The sequence below is a fragment of the Daucus carota genome, chromosome 6 (assembly GCF_001625215.2).
Source record: "Daucus carota subsp. sativus chromosome 6, DH1 v3.0, whole genome shotgun sequence".
NCBI classification, from domain to species: Eukaryota; Viridiplantae; Streptophyta; class Magnoliopsida; order Apiales; family Apiaceae; genus Daucus; species Daucus carota.
The window spans coordinates 31,503,569-31,526,971 of record NC_030386.2 but is presented as its reverse complement, the minus strand read 5'-3'; the positions used below and the strand labels follow the sequence as shown (position 1 = coordinate 31,526,971).

General features: G+C 33.2%; 3 protein-coding genes across 9 annotated transcripts; 2 read left to right on the top strand and 1 right to left on the bottom strand.

Annotated features, from left to right (window-relative positions):
• The first annotated feature begins 5,057 nt into the window (after positions 1 to 5,057).
• On the top strand, positions 5,058 to 10,140 carry LOC108227316 (uncharacterized). The gene is made up of 9 exons (XM_017402391.2): positions 5,058 to 5,282; positions 6,154 to 7,173; positions 8,171 to 8,255; positions 8,411 to 8,659; positions 8,737 to 8,844; positions 9,080 to 9,199; positions 9,391 to 9,516; positions 9,625 to 9,708; positions 9,795 to 10,140. The coding sequence occupies exons 2-9, from the start codon at positions 6,176 to 6,178 to the stop codon at positions 9,918 to 9,920; spliced, it is 1,896 nt and encodes a 631-aa protein (XP_017257880.1). The 5' UTR covers positions 5,058 to 5,282; positions 6,154 to 6,175; the 3' UTR covers positions 9,921 to 10,140.
• Positions 10,141 to 10,969: 829 nt separating this feature from the next.
• Positions 10,970 to 15,556, bottom strand: LOC108227317 (uncharacterized). 6 transcript variants are annotated; one of them, XM_064079816.1, is made up of 3 exons: positions 15,326 to 15,556; positions 13,281 to 13,458; positions 10,970 to 12,406 (listed from the first exon to the last, which is right to left on the bottom strand). In XM_064079816.1, the coding sequence occupies exon 3, from the start codon at positions 12,330 to 12,332 to the stop codon at positions 11,241 to 11,243; it is 1,092 nt and encodes a 363-aa protein (XP_063935886.1). In that variant the 5' UTR covers positions 12,333 to 12,406; positions 13,281 to 13,458; positions 15,326 to 15,556; the 3' UTR covers positions 10,970 to 11,240. The 6 variants fall into 6 exon arrangements, 4 of the variants coding, with proteins under 4 accessions (XP_063935886.1, XP_017257883.1, XP_017257884.1 ...); XM_017402394.2 differs by having other exon boundaries at positions 13,389 to 13,458; XM_017402395.2 differs by having other exon boundaries at positions 10,970 to 12,401; positions 13,389 to 13,458.
• Positions 15,557 to 17,172: 1,616 nt separating this feature from the next.
• On the top strand, positions 17,173 to 23,280 carry LOC108224983 (uncharacterized). Of its 2 annotated transcripts, none has more exons than XM_064080471.1 (5): positions 17,173 to 17,638; positions 20,052 to 20,187; positions 20,895 to 21,115; positions 21,364 to 21,543; positions 22,918 to 23,280. In XM_064080471.1, exons 1-5 carry the CDS (start codon positions 17,441 to 17,443, stop codon positions 22,996 to 22,998), a joined length of 816 nt encoding a protein of 271 aa, XP_063936541.1. In that variant the 5' UTR covers positions 17,173 to 17,440; the 3' UTR covers positions 22,999 to 23,280. The 2 variants fall into 2 exon arrangements, with proteins under 2 accessions (XP_063936541.1, XP_017255251.1); XM_017399762.2 differs by having other exon boundaries at positions 17,175 to 17,638; positions 21,364 to 21,537; positions 22,912 to 23,280.
• Positions 23,281 to 23,403: the final 123 nt, after the last annotated feature.

Here is a 23,403-nt window from a genome sequence, read left to right as displayed (position 1 = left end):
GTTTATGTTGCAGAACATAATGTGCAGGTTGTCAAATATTTACAAATATTATTGGAAAAAAAAATTGAAATTTAGACAACTAGATTACATTTTATCAAACTTTGTACTCCAATACTCCAATTTTTTTTGTACTCCATAGAACTTAACTCTCTATATATATATATATATATATATATATATATATATATATATATATATATATGGGGGCCGTTATACAGCCACCGTTGGATAGGGAACCACCAGATCTGGGCCGTTGGATGACAAAGACTCCCCGCAATGAAACATTGCGGGTACTCAAGACCTCGCAATGTTTCATTGCGGATACTTAAGTCCCGGCAATGAAACATTGCGGGTACTTCAGTCCCTGCAATGTTTCATTGCGGGGAACTCTGAAACATTTTGCTTCTCTAAACTATCCTCCCACTACTTTAGTTTTAGTTAACATTTTTACTTTCATTTTAAATTTTAAATTATTTTTATTCATTTTAAATATACGATTATCTTCATTAATTCAATATATATATATATATATATATATATATATATATTAAAATTTAAATATTATTATTCAAAATAATTATATCACTAGAATGTATAATAATATTAAATTATTTGTATATCACAAATATTTTAAAATATTTAATTGTTTATAATTTTAAATTACAAAATTATTTTTTCTAAATATTTTTTGAAAATTTTAATTATTTTATATGTTATATTTGTTTAAAATTTTAATTTTAATTATTATACTAATACATTATATCACCCCGCAACGAAATTATTTGTAGACTTGCGACTATTTGTACCAATACACCCCGCAATGTTTCATTGCACAGAACTTTTACTCCCCGCAATGAAACATGGCGGGGATCGTAATTAATGTTTTTACCAACCAGTAACAACAAAATTACTCTATCACCTTCTCTCATTTCATTTTTTGAATTTAATTTATTATTTGTTGTTTGATTTTTTTTATTATTAATGTAATACATTATGTTTTTGTTTGATATTATTTTATTATGATTTGAAATCATTTGAATTTTTAAAAACTTAAATAAAATATTAATTAAATTTTATGTTTTTTGTTTTGAAATTATTTTATTATAATTCGAAATCATTTGATTTATTATTAAAATAAATTATATCATTAATTAAAGCATGTTTTTAATTTAGTTTTTAATTTTTTGGTATTGTTTTATTATTATTCGAAATCATATGAATTATTATTAAAATTAAAGTATATTATTAATTATATTATATAATTAATTGAATTTATTTTTATGAAATTGTTTTATTTGTTCGAAAGCATTTGAGCTAATATTAAAATTAAAAAATATTTTATTATTTATATTATTAATTAAATTTAATTATTTTGTTATTAATATAAAATTGAATTTTTATAACCACAATTCTTAAATAAATATATAGCAAAATAACATTCTTATTCATATGTCAAATTAATAAGAAATAAAATTAAGTTAAATTACCAATTTCAATATACAATAAAATTTATTTATTATTTATCATTCACAATGTCGTAGAACCCGAAGGTGCAGTGTTCGAATCGTGAGCTATGTGCCTTGGAGTATAACATACTCCCCGCAATGATTCATTGCGGGGTATCTTTTAAAAAGTAAACTACCCGCAATGACTCATGGCGGGTGTCTTTTAAAAAGTAAACTACCCGCAATGACTCATGGCGGGTGTCTTTTAAAAAGTAAACTACCCGCAATGACTCATGGCGGGTGTCTTTTAAAAAGTAAACTACCCGCAATTAGGGGTGTATTATCCAACACTATTAGGTGCAATGTGCATTATATTCAAACATAAGGGGTGTCAATTGCATATAACTCTTTATTTTATTCAAAATATTTGAAAAAGTTCAATAAATTGTAAGAATTTATTCAACTTTAGCTAGAAAATATTAATATATGTGTTCTTATTAATATTTAAATAATTTAAGTGACATTTAATAATAATTTAGATATTTTTCTTTGATTTGTATTTGTTCGAGTATATTTGAAAAAACTACTTGTACATACGAGAATTGGAAAAAGTTAATAATTTATCAAAAATTATTAAATTCTAGCAAAAAATACTAATTATATGTGTTCTTACTAATATTCAACCAATTTAAGTGATGTTTATTCATAATTTCGCTATTTATCTTTGATTTGAATATGTTCAAGTACATTTGAAAACACTAACAGTACCAAAGAGAATTGGAAAAAGTGAATAATTTATAATAAAATAATTCAACTTTAGCTACAAAAAGTTAATTAACCTTAAAAGAGCATGTGAGCTACATAGTTCAAACATGTGTTCGATATATTTAGGAAACAAGCAGTAGTATTCAAATAAGTAAAATTATTAGTATAACAAAATGACATAAAATAGTTAATAAGATAAAAATATATAGAAATTAGATAGAAAATTATTCATATATTGTACTAAGAAAAATCAAAATTTTCTCTTATTTCTAACCTTAACAATATATATATATATATATATATATATATATATATATATATATATATTTTTACAAACCTTAACAATATTTTTAGTTTAATTTAAAAATGTTAAATGATAACAATTTAATATAATAAACTCTACAAGGCATATGATATGTGAAGGAAGGGGTAAAAGGGTCCAGGGAATAAAAAGAGACTCCCTGCAATGAAACATTGCGGGGACTTGTATACCCGCAATGATTCATTGCGGGGTCTTTCATACCCGCAATGTTTCATTGCGGGGTTGCAATGTTTCATTGCGGGGAGCCTTTTTTTTAGCCGTAGGATCACAAAATGGAGGGACGTGATCTGGTGGCTGGAAACCGGACCCTATCCACCGGTGGCTGTGGACCGGTTTCCTATATATATATAATGGCGCAGGGGCACCCATACATCAGTTGCAACTTACAGTTTCGGTTGCATATGAGGTTGCATGCAACCTCATATGCAACTAAATGCAACTGAAAACTGTAAGTTCCAAATGATGTATGGGTGCCCCTGGCGGGGCCATTAGATTGCAATAAAATCAACTGAATGCAACCTCATATGCAACTAAATGCAACCTCATATGCAACTAAATGCAACTGAAAACTGTAAGTTCCAACTGAAGTATGGGTGCCCCTGGCGGGGCCATTAGATTGCAATAGAATCAACTGAATGCAACCTCATAGGCAACTAAATGCAACCTCATATGCAACTAAATGCAACTGAAAACTGTAAGTTGCAACGGATGTATGGTGTGCCCCTGGCGGGGCCATTAGATTGCAATAGAATCAACTGAATGCAACCATATGCAACTGAATACAACCATATGCAACTATATATGCAACTGAATTCCTGATTTCGAGTTCCAGTTTTCAAATGTCATTTTCGACCTCATATTTGGACTCCAAAGATGAGGTCGAAAATGACATTTGAAAACTGAAACTTGAAATCAGGATTTGTAGTTGCATATATGGTTGCATATGCAACCACCGTATTTTTGGACAATATTTTCAAAAAGGTAGTATTTTTGAAAATATTTTAGAGATTTGAAATAAGATTGGATAAGGTAGTATTTTTGAAAATAAGATTGAAAAAACAATATACAAGATAATTCCCCTAAAAAAAAGTGCGAACAGAACTTGAACACGGAAAACAAACAGGAAATGCCATGACAATATGACATACAAGATTAAGAAACAAAAGTTTAAAATCGACGAGAATTTTTCAACAAAAAAAAGTACAAAGATTTATTCGGTGATAAACAGAAACGACATACTTTGATTAGAACAAACCAAACAATTAGAGTCTAAAATTTGAATCTCCGATTCGGAAATTTGAATCTCGAATTCTAGAATCTGACTCTTGGATGGTTAAAAATTCGAATCTTCAATGCTTGATTACAGATTCTTGGTCAGGTATGTATAAATCGTGTATGTTTGTGCTTGGATAGACTCTTGGTTAGAAGTTAGAACTTAGGGTTTACTATTCAGGCGGCTGAAAGGAAGTGGGAATCGGGTGTCTGCTACTCTGCTGTGTGGCTAAACGCGTAAACGTATAAGTTATAATATATTAATATATATAGTTCGGTTATTTCGGTCCGGAACCGAATTTTTTTCAAAAGGACCGGACCGAACCGAAATTTAATTCGGTCCGGACCGAAAAACCGAAAAAACCAAAATTTTTTTAAAAAAGTAACCGAATCGGACCGAATTTTCATAGTTCGGTTCGGTTCTTCAGTTCTGGTTCGGTTTTGCTCAGTCCTTGTTATCATTGTACTATTCAGCAGAGCTAAAATATGAATTTCTAGTTATACTCATAAGCAATCAACCAACGTCTCTTTTATTTTAAATCATGTATGTCACTTTATTCGTATTAAATACTAGACCTTATGACAAACTAATGAAATTTTGTATTATCTTAAAATTGTTTTTTATTTCTTAATCATGTCTTGATAGTTGATATGAAACGCGAGCGTGAGATTAAGATCTCCTTACACCGTGAAGACGGAAAAATGATCGAAGATTATCAAAATCCTAACATTTTATATTATCAATCTCTATCAGTTTTAGCACAGTTGAGATGAAAGGATTTTAGGAAGAACATAATTATCCTAATTTGTTGTTTTTTACAACTAGTATTAAATGACTATAAATTATAATTTGACACCATAATTAGTTCAACATGAAAATCTCGTTATCAAAAAGTCGACGAGATCTGAGTAATAATCTCGATGATATATTCAGATCTATGATTACATTCAAGACTTAACAAAATTTTATCTATGATCATATCAATTTAAACATATCAATGAACCGGTCAATATTTTCACAAACAATTTGGACCGAGCGAGGAAAACACATTATCAGTCTTGACGGAAATAAGAAATATTCCGATCAAACTCAATTTCTGACCAAAACTATCATTTTTTATCTGAAATCAATCCAATCATAATCAGGTAAATCGACAACACAATTAGATGTTACTACATAAATAAGATTTTAAAGATGTCATATCAATATTTTGAGATATAATCCAGATAAAATATCTTATAAATACTGTATTGCGCTAGGGAATTAGGGATTTCTTCACTGGGTCATCTTTAGCTGACCAACAACAGGCATACTTTGACGGAGGGTTAATAAAGTCACGTTTCCGTTCTCACTTTCTTGTTTCATTCCCTTTTTTTTTTTGGGTACAGTTGTTCCCAATTGTGCATCTTCTTTTCTTATATAAACACACACACATAACTTTATATCTCAAATCGATAGCCAGATAATAGAAACACAGGTACTTGTTCATCCCATCCGATTACTTGAATTTTCGATTTTTTTAGATCGTTTATGTAATTTTTGTTGCCGATCGTTTCAGATCTGTAGCATCCTTATCGTTTTCTATTTGATATGTATCAAATTATATAATCTGCTGACGTGGTTGTTGGATCTTTATTGATTTGGTTTAGTATCTTTGTTTTTTTAGAACATGTTTATATATGTATTATATATATCAAGATGTGTTGATGTTGATAAGGTGAAGCATGATTCGATATAATTTTTGGTTTTTGATTTTGTTTAGATCGGATTCTTAATTCGTAGATGGGGATGTTATTTGTGATAATTAGTATTGAAATTGTTTATTGAACTCAATTCTGTCATTTGAGATTGGTATATTGTTTTTGTTAAATAGGGTTGTTTTTTTTTAAAACATGTTTGTGTGCGTGTGTGTGTTTTGATGTTTATGAGGGTTCGAAAAGTTTTATTAATTTTACTGCTCAATATTAGATGTGTGTTGAATTTTGTGAGGTTTTCTAAAAAGGTTTATTAATTTTACTGATCAAGCACGATTTGATTCAGTTTCAATGTTAATAATTTTGTTGATATTGGTTTTTTAATCTATTGCTGAGGATATAATTTGAGATTATTGTATTTGTTGGTTATATTTACACTTCAGGTAGTTTTGTAATCTTCTGGGTGATATAAACTCGTTAAGTTTTTGTAATTTTGCACTAGTATTGTTATTGTCATTTCAAAACAATTTATGTTCATTGACTGATATATGTTTTTGTGTAAAAAAATGATTTGGGTGTTGTTTTTTCTTGCTTATACTGTTTCTAGGTTTTTTTGTATATGTATTTATTGATATATCTGATGTTTGGTTGCAGGGTAGATATCTAGTCTTTAGCCATGTTAGAGCAGTTACTGATTTTTACTAGAGGAGGATTGATACTCTGGACTTGTAAAGAGCTCGGAAATGCTCTTAAAGGATCTCCCATTGACACATTGATCAGGTCCTGCCTTCTAGAGGAAAGATCAGGTGCTGCATCGTACAACTATGATGCACCAGGTGCTGCATACACCCTCAAGTGGACATTCCACAATGAACTCAACCTTGTCTTTGTTGCTGTGTATCAAAAGATTTTTCATCTTTTGTATGTGGATGATCTATTGGCTATGGTGAAGCGAGAGTTCTCGGAGATTTATGATCCTAAAAAGGTGGTGTATAATGATTTTGATGAGAAATTCAGGCAGCTTAGGAAGGAGGCAGAAGCTCGTGCAGAAGATATGAAGAAATCAAATCAGGTGGCAAAACCAGTGAGTAACAATAATCTAAGTAAGAAGCAAGGAAAAGTGCAGAAGATAGGTCTCTCTGGAGGTGATAATAAAAAAACCAGTAGTGACTCAGGAAGTGATGGTGGAGACGGTGAAAAATCAAAAGTTCGTAAAACAGAAAATAGTAATGGTCTTGCTAGTGGTAACCGTGATGGATACGGGAAAGTGACTGCAAAGGGTAGTACCAATGGTAAAGAAAACGAGAGCTCCAATAATGGGGCTTTTGATGTAAATAAGCTACAAAAATTAAGAGCTCAAGGTTCAAAGAAAACTAATGCTGTTGTTAACAAGGTTCCTAAAGCGGATACAAAGAAAAAGATAACAAAAAAGAATAGAGTCTGGGACGAGGCACCGGTTGAGTCCAAGCTGGACTTTACAGATCCAGGAAATCAGAATGGGGATGAAAATGTTGTGGTTGTAGCAACCAATGAAGGTGAAAGCATGATGGACAAAGAGGAGATATTTAGTAGTGACAGTGATTCTGATGCTGAGGATGAGGACAATGAGGACGGCAAGACGGTTAAAAAGCCGGATACCAAAAAGAAGGGATGGTTTTCTTCAATGTTCCAGAGGTAAGCAAAATTTCTCATCTCTCATTTTTATGTATTATTTTTTGTTTTCTTGTATTTTGCACACTGACACACATCTTCAGTGAATGAAAATTAAAAAATGGACTTGTTGATTATGTCATAGGAATCATTCTTTTAAAATATTTATAAAATGAAAGAACAATTGGGTTTTCTGTAATATGCGTTTCTTTCTTTACGAAGCCCATTTTATGACAATTCCTATTTAGTTCTGCAGGTTACCAAGTTCTCACTTTAGTTTACAAGGAAATCCTTTCTTCTTTATTTCTGGATTCTTGTCTTATCCGGCCACTTACTCTGAAGAAAACCCAATGTCTCAGTTGTTTCTCCAATCTGTCCTAGCTGGCTAGTGTTTTTGTTATCAATTTATCTACATAACATGACTTGCTGTAATCAATGTTGAAAGATAAGGCTTCCTAGGAAGAACACCCTTAATAATTGTTTTAGGCTTAGGCCACAGTCATTCGAGAGTTGCTATATATATAGATAGGTACACTATAAAGTATTTTCTTTTACCGTAGCTATCTACTAAAAGCACACCGAGTCTTGAGGATTGGTGGCACTTGGCTCGTTATCCTTAAGCATACATATTATGATAGAGCATTTCAAATTTAAAGAAACTTGAGCAATGTTCTTGACATAGAGTGATAGAGGTACCTGTAACATGTAGGGTAAGAAACTTTAGTGTTCTTTTTCTAAAATTGGTATGTTATTTGAGAAGTAAAGAAATGTTCATTGTGACCAGATTCTTTCTCTTAGCTGTGAATCACTTATTTAGTAGGACTGAGTAATTAAATGGGCAACAAATTTTGGATACTGTCTTTAAGTTTCTTGCATCTGGTTTCCATCATTTCAGCTTGCTTAGTCAATATGTATTCTGTTTGTCCCTGGTTATGATACTTGATTGCACTGCCGTATTATTCATTTTATTTATGCAATTTCCTTTGGATGCCTACATCAATCACTTAATCTTTTTCCTCAGTATTGCTGGGAAATCAAATTTGGAGAAGGCGGACTTAGAACCAGCCTTAAAAGCTCTGAAGGACAAGCTCATGACGAAAAATGTGGTATGTTTTTTCACTCAACCTCTACTTTTGGCGTTCTAATTGTGTAGTTTGTAATCCTTTTTTTATTATTATTTTGAGTTCCTTGGATGTTCTATTCTGTTTTCTTTGGTGGTTTTTTTTTTGGAATTCTTATTCTTAATGATGTGGCTCCATAGGCCGAGGAGATAGCTGAGAAGCTATGTGAATCAGTAGCAGCAAGCCTTGAGGGTAAAAAACTAGGATCATTTACAAGGATATCATCGACAGTGCAGGCAGCAATGGAAGAGGCACTTGTTCGCATTTTAACTCCTAGGCGTTCCATTGACATTTTAAGGGATGTCCATGCTGCCAAGGAGCAAGGCAAGCCATATGTGGTTGTCTTCGTTGGAGTTAATGGAGTGGGAAAATCTACCAATCTTGCTAAGGTGAAAGTCATTTAATTCAATAGTTTTTCTGCATAAAGCTTAGAAGTGTATCTGACTTTGTAGCTGCCATTTGACAGGTTGCTTATTGGCTTCAGCAGCATAACATCAATGTAATGATGGCTGCATGTGATACATTTCGTTCTGGAGCTGTTGAGCAGCTACGCACCCATGCTCGTAGGCTCCAGGTATAATATGTGAACGGGTTTTTTACTTCTATTTTTCTTTCAGTTTGAACACACACATCCATTCACTTGCCTTTAACAAGGATTGAACCGTCAACTTAATGTAAAGGGAGTGAGCAATATAGCTAGAACCGTCTGGTCATATTTGAGCTTCTTGGCTGTAAATAAACAGCATATGTTAGCAAGTATTGTGCAAGTCTTGACCATTCAATAACTTGTGATTTTTTGTGTGTATCAGATTCCTATATTTGAGAAAGGGTACGAAAAAGATCCTGCAATCGTTGCGAAAGAGGCAATTCAGGAGGCCAGTCGAAACGGCTCTGATGTTGTTCTTGTTGATACAGCTGGTAGAATGCAGGTATGCAATAGTCATTCTTCAAATATTTGGCATTGTGCATTATTAACTGCTTGAGTGCAGGAACCATCATAAGAATACACGGTTTACACTTTACTCTGTAACACTCTATCTTGTAGGGAGAGATTGCTAATCACTCCTTGATTAAATTTCAGTTTTGTTGTTAATCCTTAAGATATTGCATATATATACAGGACAATGAACCATTGATGCGAGCTTTGGCAAAACTGGTCTATGTAAATAGCCCAGATCTTGTCCTTTTTGTTGGTGAAGCACTAGTTGGGAACGATGGTGTGGATCAGCTATCAAAGTTTAACCAGGTTGGTGATCAAAGCCAGCTTTTTCTCCGATTATTTTACTATGTTAGAAAATGTGATTCAAGCACAGCTTTTGTTACAATTTAACAACACCTCTGTAATTGGCTGCAGAAACTAGCTGATCTCTCGCCATCTCCAAATCCCAGGCTGATAGATGGAATCCTGCTCACGAAGTTTGATACTATTGATGACAAGGTAAATATAACCTCAAATGAAACATTGTGGATAGATGTGATTAAGGGAACGTTTATGGACTTTGAACATTTGATGTTTGTGTGCAGGTTGGTGCTGCATTGTCAATGGTCTATATATCCGGGTCACCTGTCATGTTTGTTGGATGTGGACAGTCCTATACCGACTTAAAGAAGCTGAATGTGAAGTCTATCATCAGGGCGCTCCTCAAATGATGATTTTTATCTAATCCTGTCGCTTTAAATCTAAGCGCATATGCAATGAATGTTTTCTTTTATGCTAGAACTTCCATACCCATGTTTTCTTTTATGCTGGAACTTCCATAATCCATACCCAGTGAGATCTTGTGACTTTAAAGCTGGGATGCTTGGCTGTGTGTCGGTCCCTTGTGGCTACAACTTAACTAGAATATAAATACTTTCTTTTCCAGACTTATGTGAATTGTTTATTGGGTTTTGGTTTTATTAGAAAATATAATGCATCTCTCTCTTAGCATGAGATCGGGTAATTTTTCTGAAATAAGCTTTACGAAGTTATAAGAATTAAGAACCTGCCACAGAATCTTATAACGGAATTTGCAACGTGTCAAATTTGAAAACTCTGGATGTGTTTATCAGAGTTTCATGAAAATATATTTTTTTTGTTTTCTAGCTTTGTTAGTCTTCAAGAAATTGTTTTTCACAAGTCAAATAAACGCAGGGGAATTTAAATATTTTCAGTTATCACCGGAGGAAATTATGAATATCTTCACTAATCAGTCTGATCGGATTCACGTTTTTTATACTACGGGATGAATTTGACGAGTGCGCTACTCTGAGACTCTGATGTAGCGATGTGCATCCTTGTAAGCCTCGGTTATTACAGGTGATTTCTGCAAGTAAATGAAGTGTTTAGTATCTCAGCTCAGCACGGAGAAACTTTATTACAGATAGATCGAGCGTTATCTGAGCCCGCAATAATAAAAAAACAAACTGAGGTGATCTCTTTTATAGACGCCACACACCAACAGCCCATAGGTATTATTTTTGACTTGCAAGTAAAAAGAACTAATCTTCTTCTAAAATTATTACACATTAACTGATCTCCCAGTTAATCATTCAGATTGTTCTGTTAGTGAATCAAAATTATCAATACATTAACACTGTCTTAATAAATTTACCGCAGCAAGGACAAATTACAGACAAGAAAAACCTAAACATCAACTGAATCACCAAAAAAAATGCAGAAGATTATGAGTTCCCTAAAATTCCAAAGCTTGTAACACTGACATCCAACAGAAAGTCCGATAGCATACAGGGAACAGAGCAAGCATAAAATCATCATTTTTACCCAAACAGAGACAAATACATTATATCTATCTACCAAACTAAGCTTTACAAAATTGCTGATCTATTTTCATTGAGAGGCTCAGATACAGTGGGAAGGGAGCACAATAAATGGCAACCCCAGAATGTCTTTGCTTATGGACTTGCGTAAAAGAAAAAAAAATATACTTGAGTATCTATCTTTAAGTATTTATAGAGATCCTTAAAAATTCAATATGCCGGGCGTACACAACCTCCAGGTAGAAGAAATTTGAACTTCTCCGCATTTGCTATCAAATAGGCTGGAAGGTGTACTGCTGAAGCAGAACGAGGAATAGAACCCATCTTTTTAATCAATTCTTTAAAACTATACTCCTCAGGCAGCATATCAAAAAGATCATCTCCTTGACAGATTAGTTTCTGAATTCTAGAATAATCAAGAAAGTCTTTCCTTTTTACCCGGTCAGCATGACTGTAAGCAGTCATTTTGAAGACAAACTCTTCCAACCTTTTAAAGCAAAAGCTACAATGCCAGCCAGCATCAGAGAAAATAATATCAGTCTGCCTTGCATGTTGATATAGCGTCCATGGTCCATATACATGGACAGTTGCACGCCAGCTATTATAATCAACAGGGAACTCGAAAGAATACAAGTAATTTCTCAATTCAAGATGTAACACGTCAGGTATCCCTTCACACCACTGTAGCAGCTTCACAGTGTGGGGGCTTGGGATCTCATCAGCATCTGACATAATGAGTAGATCATCATAGGAGATGCCAGCATATCTAATTAAACCGTTCATAGCTCTACGTTGTTCCGCCTCCCTTGCAAATGGGTTTTCACTTGATCCAGGAGATGCAGTCCGTCCAGGATACACACCATAGACAATTTTATCATCAGCAAACGAAAATCGATCACGGTTCGCACCAAAGAATAGGGGCTTAGGGATACCAGTGAAGGTGGTGTTGGCTTCTAGGATAACAAATTTTGTGATATAGGGATGAAGTTCACGCCACCGTAGTTCAAGAATATCAAGTTCATTGCTGAATATAATGGCATCAAAAACACGACGTGGTTCAGAACGAAGGGTCCACCCATGAAGGCGACAAAGGCTGTCCATTGATACATTTTCTGCATAATAATGAGGCAGGTGCTCAAATGAGGGAGGGGGCTTATCCCAAAGTGGGCGAAATAGATAGGAGATCTTCTGACCGTTGATAAATATCCCAATAAAACTAGCTGGGAGAAGTACTAAAAGTACTGCATAAATAAATTTAGGTAGAGCTAGTCTAGAGATATGGTGATGATGTCTCGTGCCCATGCTTTCAAGGAGAATGTGATGAGGAAGACAAGTAACATGGCAATTCCGTGTACTGATTCTCTTCTTAAGCTGGCCTACAAAATATCACATGTGGGGTTAAGATTGCAGTGGTAGATGTCATCTTCATTTCTTTAGCACTTATTTGCACACTGAATAGTGAAGAGGTCAACCAGGCCACAGATACATATTTAGTTGTAGTAGTTGAAATATGAAATAGTAAACATTCAAGTAAAAGTTGTGCAATTTATTTGACTAATTACTAAGCCAGGCAGCCTGATCATTTCTAGTTCAACGTAAGTTAAATGCTGACAATCAGCATTCTCATCAGTGAAACAAAGTAAAAATATCTAGCTGCATATGCAGTTACTTCGAAAAGGCATGGCCTTTCTCCGTTGGTTTTTCAGGTGTAAAGAGGTTCGGCAAAACAATAACAATGGCCTAATGGTGGCGGTTGTGGGGCACATCAGGCATGATAATCAGTATTTTCTGCTGCACTTGTTCTTCTTTGCTCCAACCCACTTCACTGTTACTGATCATCACGCTGGCAGGCCCTACAGCCACCACAACAAGGCTGGCATTGTTTGGCAGGAACCCTTTTCAACAAACAAAACCAACAGAGAGGGCTATGGCTTAGTCAGAGTAGGGGCACGAGTTATTTATCATGATGATCGAAATAAGATAGAAAGTGTGACAGGAATTACATTCAAAAGCAGAATCAAATAAGGACCCCGATAAAGAAAAAGGTAGTTTAGAGTTTTATACATCTATACTATCAATCCCAGTTTTATAGTATACAAAGCTGTCATTGATCAACTAAGGTTCAGAAATGTGGCTGCTAATATGATTTCAGTTAAATGTCTTCTACCCTATAGACCCTTGCACACATTAGTCCAGGAAACAGAATTAGGAGGCCATAAATAAAGAAAGGGGACCACATATTAAGATCACCTTTAACTGTCTCAAGTTCTTAACCAATGTCTTTCTTGATTCCTTATTTTTGTTCCCTTTGTAATAACTATGAAAAGTGTGGACACTCAGTTCGACACTTCGACTAACCTTATTAAATATGAGACCTTCTCATCCACCATAAACGCTAATCCTTTTCATACACACAATGTGCTGAACCCTGGTAGAAATTGCAATCAATAACAGTAAGCAAGATGTTACATACAGTCAGCACTCTAAGACAAAAAAAAGTAAAGAAGAGTATATGACATTCCAGACAGAAGATTGTGATAATTCTATTGTTACAACTATAATTGTAACTTGCAAATACATACTTTTAGATAGAAATAGCATAAATATCAAACAAGGACAACCATCCCCATGATGTACAGTTGTTAAAACAAATTTTTACAACACAGCCCTTCACAATCAATCCTATTCATGTGTATGAGTTGTGTGGCTAACAAATACAGTTGCTAAGGTAACAAACAGATCTAAATTCTGTGCTGAATATCAACTTATATGCGAGTATAACAGGGTTTTTTAAATAGGTGGAAGACTATTGCAGTTGTTTGAAGAAGGTGTTTGCCATCCCTTCCCTACTGGTGATGCTACAACATCAAACTCTTCTTGTTTATGCCCATCTCATGCACCGTGTTAAAGCTAGTCTTGGTGTGATTGTTTGAAACTGATGCCATTAATGTGATGTGAACAAACAGCAAATGCGTTGGGTTCTCCTTTATTTATCTGATATATGAAGACATTAGAAAATATAGCTTCTTCTTTGAGGTATTAAATATATTGCAAACTAAGAGACCATGTTATACAATAGCTCACCTGATCGTAAGTTGGGATACTAATGATACATTTATTTTGGCTAGCATCCATAAAGCATAAATGCTTTGGAGGGAAAAGGCTTATATCAATGATGTGCTCACTTCAGTTTAAAACATTGAAGTAATATGGTAATACCACATCTACTTAAGTTATGTATTAAACTAATAAGTGCCAAATGCTTTATTAGAATCTTCCGTGGTGCAACTTGTATAATATTAGGATTTGTTACTTACAAATAAAGTGAAGTGAAGTAAATATATTAACCTCGTATTTAAGTAGATTTATTTAATTGGCGTTAAATACTTACGTCAACCTGCAAAAACCTATTTCGGGCTTCTTCAGATTGCACAATCTTTAAGTCTGGGACTGATTTTTTTTAATTGAACTTTCTCAGTAATATGTTGGACGATTAAGTATCTGGGTATGTCTTGGAAAGATTAGCATAATCATGCCACTTTCTTGTTGCAATTGTATGCAAAACTGGTTGACGTATTACTTCCCGCCACTAGCTAACCTGCCTAGAACTCTCTAATTGACAAAAATACGTGCAGATTGTACTCCGGGTATACCAGTTCTGCTTCTCTAAGTTCCTCTGCATTGAAGTGATTTCCAAAAATAGCGAGGTCACTGGACACTGGTTCTCTAGACTTTAATTGTATCGAAATAGGTACGGTAGTTACTTCATAAAAATTACTTTCTGCTTAAACGTAACTGTGATTCACAAATAAAACTAAATTTAATTTCACACTATGTTTGGATGGTTTTATGTTATATGTTTAAATGTACAAATTACAAGTTACAAACAAATATAGACATTACAAATATATATATTTTTAACTCATAAATTAGTAAACATTCACAAAAATAAGCCATAAGTAGCTTATCAGTTGAGTCATACGTTTTATCCAGATCGAGCATCTGTTTCTCCTTACTCTCGATTCTTACTATAAATAATATCTACTTCATTTCGGTACAATTACAAATAAGCATCTGACAAAAAAAACATGGATCAAATCTCACTTAAGAAATCTATTCTGACAACTTAATATACCAGCTAAGACAATTAATGACATACAAATCATGATTTTGTTATTAATCAATCTGAGCAGCTAGTTAGATCTAAATATATATTTACAGCACAAATAATTTTCGAATCTAGTTAAAATAACAAAAAAAAGAAGAAAAATAAGCTGAAAAAATTCATTGCATACCTTCCATCTGAGATGCAGTGATTTGAGCAATTTTGAAGTTGATTTAGCAGCATAAATGTAAGTAGGTGTATACAAATATTGATATGTATACGTACATATATGAGTGAATATACATACAGCAAGAGATTGGGAAAGATTAGTGGTGGAGTACTGTAGTAGGACTCAGTAAGAGCAACAACTTCGGAGAAACGAAGGGGCTGGATTCCATGTAGTTGTGACTATGTTAATACTCCTGCGGCAATGATTGTAATTACATATTTACATTAGCACTGATTCTTCTTATTGTATTTTTTATATTTCTTATAAAGATAATAACTTAAAATAGAATAAATTAGGTTCTTTTAAATTAATTGTTAAAATTATTAACAATTTTTTTATTTTGTTAAAAGACTATGATAATGATACTTGAAATTTTTGATACTGAACATGAAAATACACGAAAAATTCTGAAAATTTTGAAAGTTCAGATATATCTTATTTGATTGTCAAAATATTATTATTAAAATTCATTAAATAATCAGAGTTATTAATAAATATCATCTATTTTCTGTCATTACGTGTAGAGAAGATAAATTAATGGTCGAAGTCTATGAGTTTCAAGAATGGTTAAAATAATATAAAATTTCGATTACGTAAAAATTTCTTAAACTCGCAAGACATTGCATTTCTGTGATACTTTCGACATTTTAAATTATTATTATATTAAATCTAAGTAAAGTTATGAAGTATGGTTTTGTTGGAGTTCTTGAAGTCCCAATTATGATCCCCATATTATTCAACAAGTTTTTATTATTCTAAAACATGTAAACTAATTTGTTGTGTCTTGCATGTGTTACGGCGGTTATATTTTCAGGAGTGTATTTGTTTATACAATTATTGAGTTTATTTGCATCACCGCCTTCTTCAACTTTTTTTCAACTTTTCCGTATCACTATTCGTTTCTTCATGGCCAAACTTAATTGTAAGCACATATCATAATTATTATTCGGCAATCGCAAGCAATGTAAATTGTTATTCTCTGATCACAAGTATGTCTCTCAATGTGAGCTGTTATTCTCCATTTTCTTTTTCGATCCATTACAATTTTCCAGTGATAAAATTTAGTTGATAATTATATTGTCAAATTATGGTTACGAGAGACGCGTCGAATGAAAATGTAGAAAAATATAAGTTTTTAAGAAAAAAATGTTTTTTTATCATATAAGTAATAAATAGTCACAAATCTTTGACTCTAAATATAATTCATTATAAGTTTTGTTACACTTCTACAAGTGTCTTAACATAAGTTTCTTATTATTTAACAGCTAAAATAGTATATGCTTGAAAAAGATCTCAAATATTCGCACTTATAATAAATAAATGTTTTTTATTCAAAAATATAAATAATTAAATGTTGTCAAAAGTTATGTACTCTCGTCAGCCATGAAGAAAATATTTCAATAACTTTTGGAAATTGAAGATGATAATGAAAACATAAAAAATACCTTACAATTTTAATGAAAACTCATCTGATATGTTAAATAAACGATAAATATGATAAACATTTGTGAGTTAACTAACTACTCCAACTTTTGATAAGTTTATTCTATATTTCTAATAAAATTTTAAATGTTACTTCTTTCTTGTAATCTTACTCTACAAAAATTTACCTTTTTTTTGTGAATTATAATTCAAATTGTATTTTTGAATGAAAAGGGGAAATAAAATCCACACTAAATTAGTAAATTTCTTATAAAAATATTGTTTTAGAATTAATTTTAAACAAAATTAGCATTTATAGAAAAAACATAAAAAATATGCTGTGATTAGGATGTATATCATGTGTATATATGGAAGTAAATGCCCAGCTAGGCGCCAGCTGATCGTTATAGTACGGGTAAAAAATCGTCAACCAAATCGATTCAAGAACAATCAAGCTAAACATATAAACCCTAGGTTCTGCACTATCCACAAATTTCCATCTATTTCATACACGATAACACACAAATCGTGTTTCTAATCGACTCATACGCATTAAAAGCCGTTTAATCTGCGTTGCTGTATGAAAAACAGAGGGGGAGAGAGAGCGAATTAATCGCTGTAGGTGGAGGAAAGAGATAGAGATAAATCTCAAACATGTCTGCCGTAGTGTGTGGGAAAAGGTCATATTTTTTCGAAGATACGACGTCGTCATCGCCGCCTGCTTCTAAGAGGACTTGCTTTTCCTCGAATTCCCCTGCTCGAATCTCTCCGCCGCGAAGCAATACGGTTCGCTTGTTGTCTGCTGCGCATTTGGATCATCTGGCTGCTCTGTTTCCTGATATGGATAAACAGGTTGCCTTTTTTGTGTCATTTACTTTTATATTTCTACTTTTATTGTTAAAGTTTAATTTAATTTGTAGTATGTTATTTCTTTTTTGTGGATTTTTTTTTATGTTGGTATGACATCTTGATATGTTTGGATTTGAATTGTATCGGAATGTGAAATTGGAGACAATGTTTGTGCAGTGTGTCCATCTAAGCCTTGTTTTTGAGGTTTAAAGTTCTGTTGAGTAATGTGACATTTGGTGATTTGGAGACTATTATTAATTGCTTTAAGTCCCTAAAAAAATTGTAAACGAACTTGAGCTGCACAATAAACAACTTACATTAGGGAAATGCTGTTTTGAACAATTTGTTTAGCCATGAATTTGATTTGGAATGCTGGGGAAGTGCTTGCAATACGAACCGAAAAGCATGTGGTTGTTAAAATACTAGTTTAAGACTCCTGCCTACCGGAGTATTAGTATTCCTATATGTTTGATTGTTACGAGTTTAATATAGGTCAAATGTTTTTGAGTTTATAAAATATTAAAAGCTTAAACCACTTGTTTGTACTCCTACTATTATTGACTATTTGTGACAGGAATCACCTTTTAGCTCGCATATATGGATGATGCGTGATGTTTGCTATTACTTCTATTAATTGCTGGGTGCAAGTATGACAAACAAAATGATAGGAACGGAAGTGAAATGAAAAGGAATTTTTCAATTTGTTAGTATATGCTTTTATTACATATAATGTCAATATGTGGGGTCTAGTTGTATCGACAGTTTTTAATTTTATGTATAACTAGCTTAATTTTTTACGCCTATTAGTCCATTGGGTTAATTTTTTTGGGTTTTTTATCCTCTTTTTATGGATGTAATCCTCAGTACGGGAGAAATTATTATTGGTGCAAGAAATTAATAGCTGGTTGTAATAAATAAAATTTTGGGATAGTAGAATTTAAAGGTACACGGATATACGTATATAAATATGACGGCCACATTTGTTCCCAATCAATTTTGCTAACATAAACCCTAGTTTCTTCAATATCCACAAATCTTCATAATTCATAAACGCCCAATACACACACATCTTGTATCGAATCAGATACATACATATAAAAAAATTGTTGAATCCAGAGTGTTGTATGATTAAGAAAGAGTGAGAGATGGCGAATTTATCTCAGTAGGTAGAGGAGATAGATTTGTGGGAGAAGATCCCCATTTTTCAAAGCTACGCCGTTGTCATCACCGCCGGTTTCCTAGAAGATCTATTTTTCTTGAATTCTCCTATTCAAGTCCATCCTCCGCGCCGCAATACGTTTTTTGTTGTCGCTGTTTTTAGTGCATTTGGATCATCTGGCTATCTAGTTTCCGAATATGGATAAACAGGTTTTTCTAGTATCATATCAGTTATATATATTTTTGCTTGATTGTTGCAATGTAATTAGTTAATACATTAATTCTTTGTGTCATTATGATATTTTGAAATGATTGAATTTGAAGCTTGTCAGAGTGCAACATTGGAAACAATATTTGTTCTGTGTGTAGGCGTGATCTGTATTTTAATACTAGTTTCCTCTAAAATGTTCTTTTCCAGGTAAAATTTTTTGGTGATTATACTCGATGAGTTATATGACATCTGGAGGCAATTGTTAAATATCTTGAGAAAAATATAATTGAATGGAAGCATCACTTCACATTAACTGATCAGAATAATACACTAATGTGGAAAATGTGTTTAGCCATTAATTAGAATGATAAATGAAGTGCTTTCAATACGAAGCGAATTACACACTGATTGGTTGAGATAAGAGTGCAAGACTCTTGCACACTAGAGTATTAGTAGTCTTATATATTTCTTATCAGTTCCATCTGAGTATAAGACTGTTGATTGGGTTGATGATGGAACATCTATATGAAGTTTGGTATTGGTTAATAATATCATTAACTTTGTAAGAATATGATATATATGATCATGGGTTCACGGTAAGCCTTTCTCTTAACATTTTAAGGTTGTAAAAGAACCAGTTACTTAACATGGTATCAGGTATCAAAGCTCAGTGTTGTTAGAGGTCTATATTGAGTATGATGTTTTTATTGTTATTGCTATAGAGTGTAGACGATATAAGATTAAAGGGAGCAGAAATGAATCAATGACTGTCTTTTCTAGTTAAAGAAGATATAGTTATATGCAAACTGGAAGAGCAGTTGTTTATTTCTAGTTAAATATGTTTTTGTGGTCCTATAGTTGTGAGTCGAGACACACGTTAACATTATGATGTGTTGAACAAATGCTTACTAATTATCGTTGTCTTGGGGTTGGTTTCTGTATTGGTACATCTTCGTTGCTATCTCTTTCTGGTTCGTGCTCTTGCCACCTGTTTCATATCTGCTTCATCACAGTTTCCTACTAACCTTGACATTTGATATACTGTAGCTTCTGGAGAAAGCACTTGAAAGTTGTGGTGATGATTTGGATGCAGCTATCAAAAGTTTGACTGAGCTACATTTGGAATCAGCAATTGGAAAATTTGACCCTGTACAGGACGCAAATGTCCAAGCACAAATTCCAGGTGCAACTTAAAACCTTGTTGAATGTATCAGTTATATCTCAATCGTTCCTTAATTTAAGTTACACATGTTGAATTTTATCTCGATAACTTGCTAATACATTCCTGAACCCCCCCTCCTATATTTATATACAATGCTCTGAAGAAGGCTTATTTTATGATGATATTATACAGATGTATCTAGGTTTTATAACCTTTGAGCACTAGTTCTCTATTATTTGTAATGTGTTGCAAACCGGTATATGTGATTGGGAGTAATAATGATAGTTACCAATATTGTTTCTGATAATTTGACATAGGTATCTGTCAACATCTTTTGTCCTAAAATAGAACCAGTTGATGGTTCTCGGTCTTAAATGTTTAATACTCTGAATTATACTAGTCTCATATAAATTCATCTTACCTCTGAATACGCTGGCATATACTTGCATCTGATGTGCATTTTTGTGGCAGTATGTGTACACCAAACATTTATTGCTACTGTCTGGATTGAAAACATTATTTTGGTACTTTATTGTAACTGACCTTACCTGGATTTCTATTATTTAATGGTGTAAAATCAAAGTCCTCAAGTTCTCATATGACGTAGTTCTCGCTGAATTCAACTCTTACAATTCAAATATGTTTGGAATAGCTATGTGCGTACGTGAATGTTGGATAAATCTTTACTTTTCAAGTCTTCATATGAAAAGCCTGTGTTCATTTTGTAGTTGCAATAACTTCAAATGGTGAGGATGCATCGTCTCAGAATCCATCAAACACCCAAAGTGCTCCCATGGACGGTGCAGAGTGGGTGGAACTTTTTGTTAGAGAGATGGGGAGTGCCTCTGACATGAATGATGCAAGAAATCGTGCTTCAAGGGCTCTTGAGTTCCTAGAGAAATCTATACGTGCTCGTGCAACTGCGGAGACAGCTAAGGGCCTGCAACAGGTTGATGGTTATTTTTTTAGAAGCTTAATTGCCAAGTCCTTTTAATTCAGATTGTAGTCAGTTAATAACTGCTTAATATGGCTTATTTATTTTATTGCATTTAAATAATTATATTCGCTGTTCCTTTATATTTTCTCTTTTAATAATTATTAGCATATAACATCTTTTAATTTCATTTTTTTGGTTTTCAAGTGCCTTCTGTTTATGATCTTTTGTCTGTATCCTTACATTTGGTTTTACGTATTCAGGAAAACAATCTGCTGAAGGAACAACTCCAAGCCCTGATTCAGGAAAACGTTATATTGAAGAGGGCGGTCTCAATTCAACATGAGCGTCAGAAAGAGTTTGAGGGTAAGAGTCAGGAGTTGCATAACTTAAAGCAGCTGGCGTCCCAGTACCAGGAGCAGCTGAGAACACTTGAGGTCAATCTGCTTATTTTTATATTGTTTATATTCTGCTTACTTATAATGATTTTGTTCTCTTTATATGCTTGGAAAAGTTTGTCATGGGGTCCATTCTGTAATGCCATTTGCTTTTTTGCCCTGGTGCCTCATATGCGTGAGGCATTCTGATTGTTTTACAAATTTAGTGCTGAATTTTAGGATGAACAAGAAAAGGCAGTTTGTTATTATATCAGTATGATGTTTGTTGACTCTTAAGTTGCAAATAATCTGTTTATCTTATGTATCAATATACTGATATAGAAGAGAAGTATGACCCTGAGTTTGACCTTAGGGACTTGTAAAGTCATAAATATTTTTTAATAAAAAACTGCAGGACATATTTGTGATAATTGAGCCCAATCCCCTACATTTACAGAATAATATCACTCTCGTACTTGAGGTCACTCATAAGGCCAGCAAGCCAAATAAACCCTCAAGGCCAGCCAGCCCACTATCAAATTATTATGTATGTTTAAGCATGCAATATATAGATATTAATGAATGATAGACACTACGAATTACTGAAAGACCACATATGAGATGGACTGGTGATGGTAAAAGATGTGGAGGAAGAAAGAGGGGGGGAAAAAGAGAGGCAAAGTCACCTATTCTTTAATGTCCATCACAAAATCACGTATAATTTGAGTGTTATTGATTTTTATAGGAAATTTCAGTTTACTTGTTTATGTACAAATTATACTGTGGTCCCGTACTTCTCTAAGAACATGATAGTCCCCATTTTCCAAATTTTCGGAAAATCGCATTTCGCCACCTGAGTGGTAAAGTGTGAGTGACACAGGTTTTGATGACATGCCTACTTGACGTTAGCGTGGGGGGAGCTAGGTCGTTCCAGCGTCTTTATGGTTTTCACCATATATAATTTTGAACAAAAGTACAAGCAAGTAATAACCAGTTGGGTAGTTTTTTGTTTTTTTTGATAAATAGTTACTTGGGTAGTTGGGTGCAATGAAACTTATAGGAGAAAGCAGCAGGGCACACCTTCCCTCAACATCAAAGGAATAATTTGGAGCAAAATGTTTAAGATACTATTAGAGGTATTAAGTTGGGATTTTCCGAACTTGATGGAGGCACTTGTGTAAATGTGTTTCCTGGTAATGGATCTCCAAAGGCTGTTCAATAAAAATTTTAAAAAAATCTATTAAGACAGAGTGTCAGGGACAAGGCATCCCCTTCAGTGACATGTTCATATATTAGTTTATCTATGCAGTAGGATGGTCTATTTCATGTTTTTTGTTTTTGACCAAGGTCTGTTTCATGTTTAATGTTCTGAATGATTAGAAATACACTTCGAGTCTGATCAAACTTTTTATTTTATATGTTTGATTACACCAGGTTAACAACTATGCTCTGACATTGCACCTCAAGCAGGCTCAGCAAAGCAACTCCCTCCCGGGGCATTTTCATCCTGATGTCTTTTAGTATGTAACTTAATAGTTAAGATGTTCTATATCCAGTATCCAGTTGCCGTGACATGTGGTTTGAAACTCCGAGGTCACCCGGTTATGGTTCCCTGTCTGCATGAATGTTCCCTTATTTTTTCTTTCTATTTCTGGTTTTTAAATAACTTTCAAAAATTAAATGTTGTTTTAAGTTCAGAATAATTTTAAATGATTGTTGCTGTTACATTTGGAGTTTGACTACCAAATTATAGTATTGTTGTACATTAGACTCATATATATTCACCTGTTTTAAGTTTCTAAATCTTGTTTTATTTTTTATTTTTATATATTTTTTGTTTAAGCTTGTGTTGGCCTTACCAGAACTAATATTGGTCAGTTGAAACACGAGAAGCAGAACCTGTGCACCTTGGTCATCTCAGTTTTT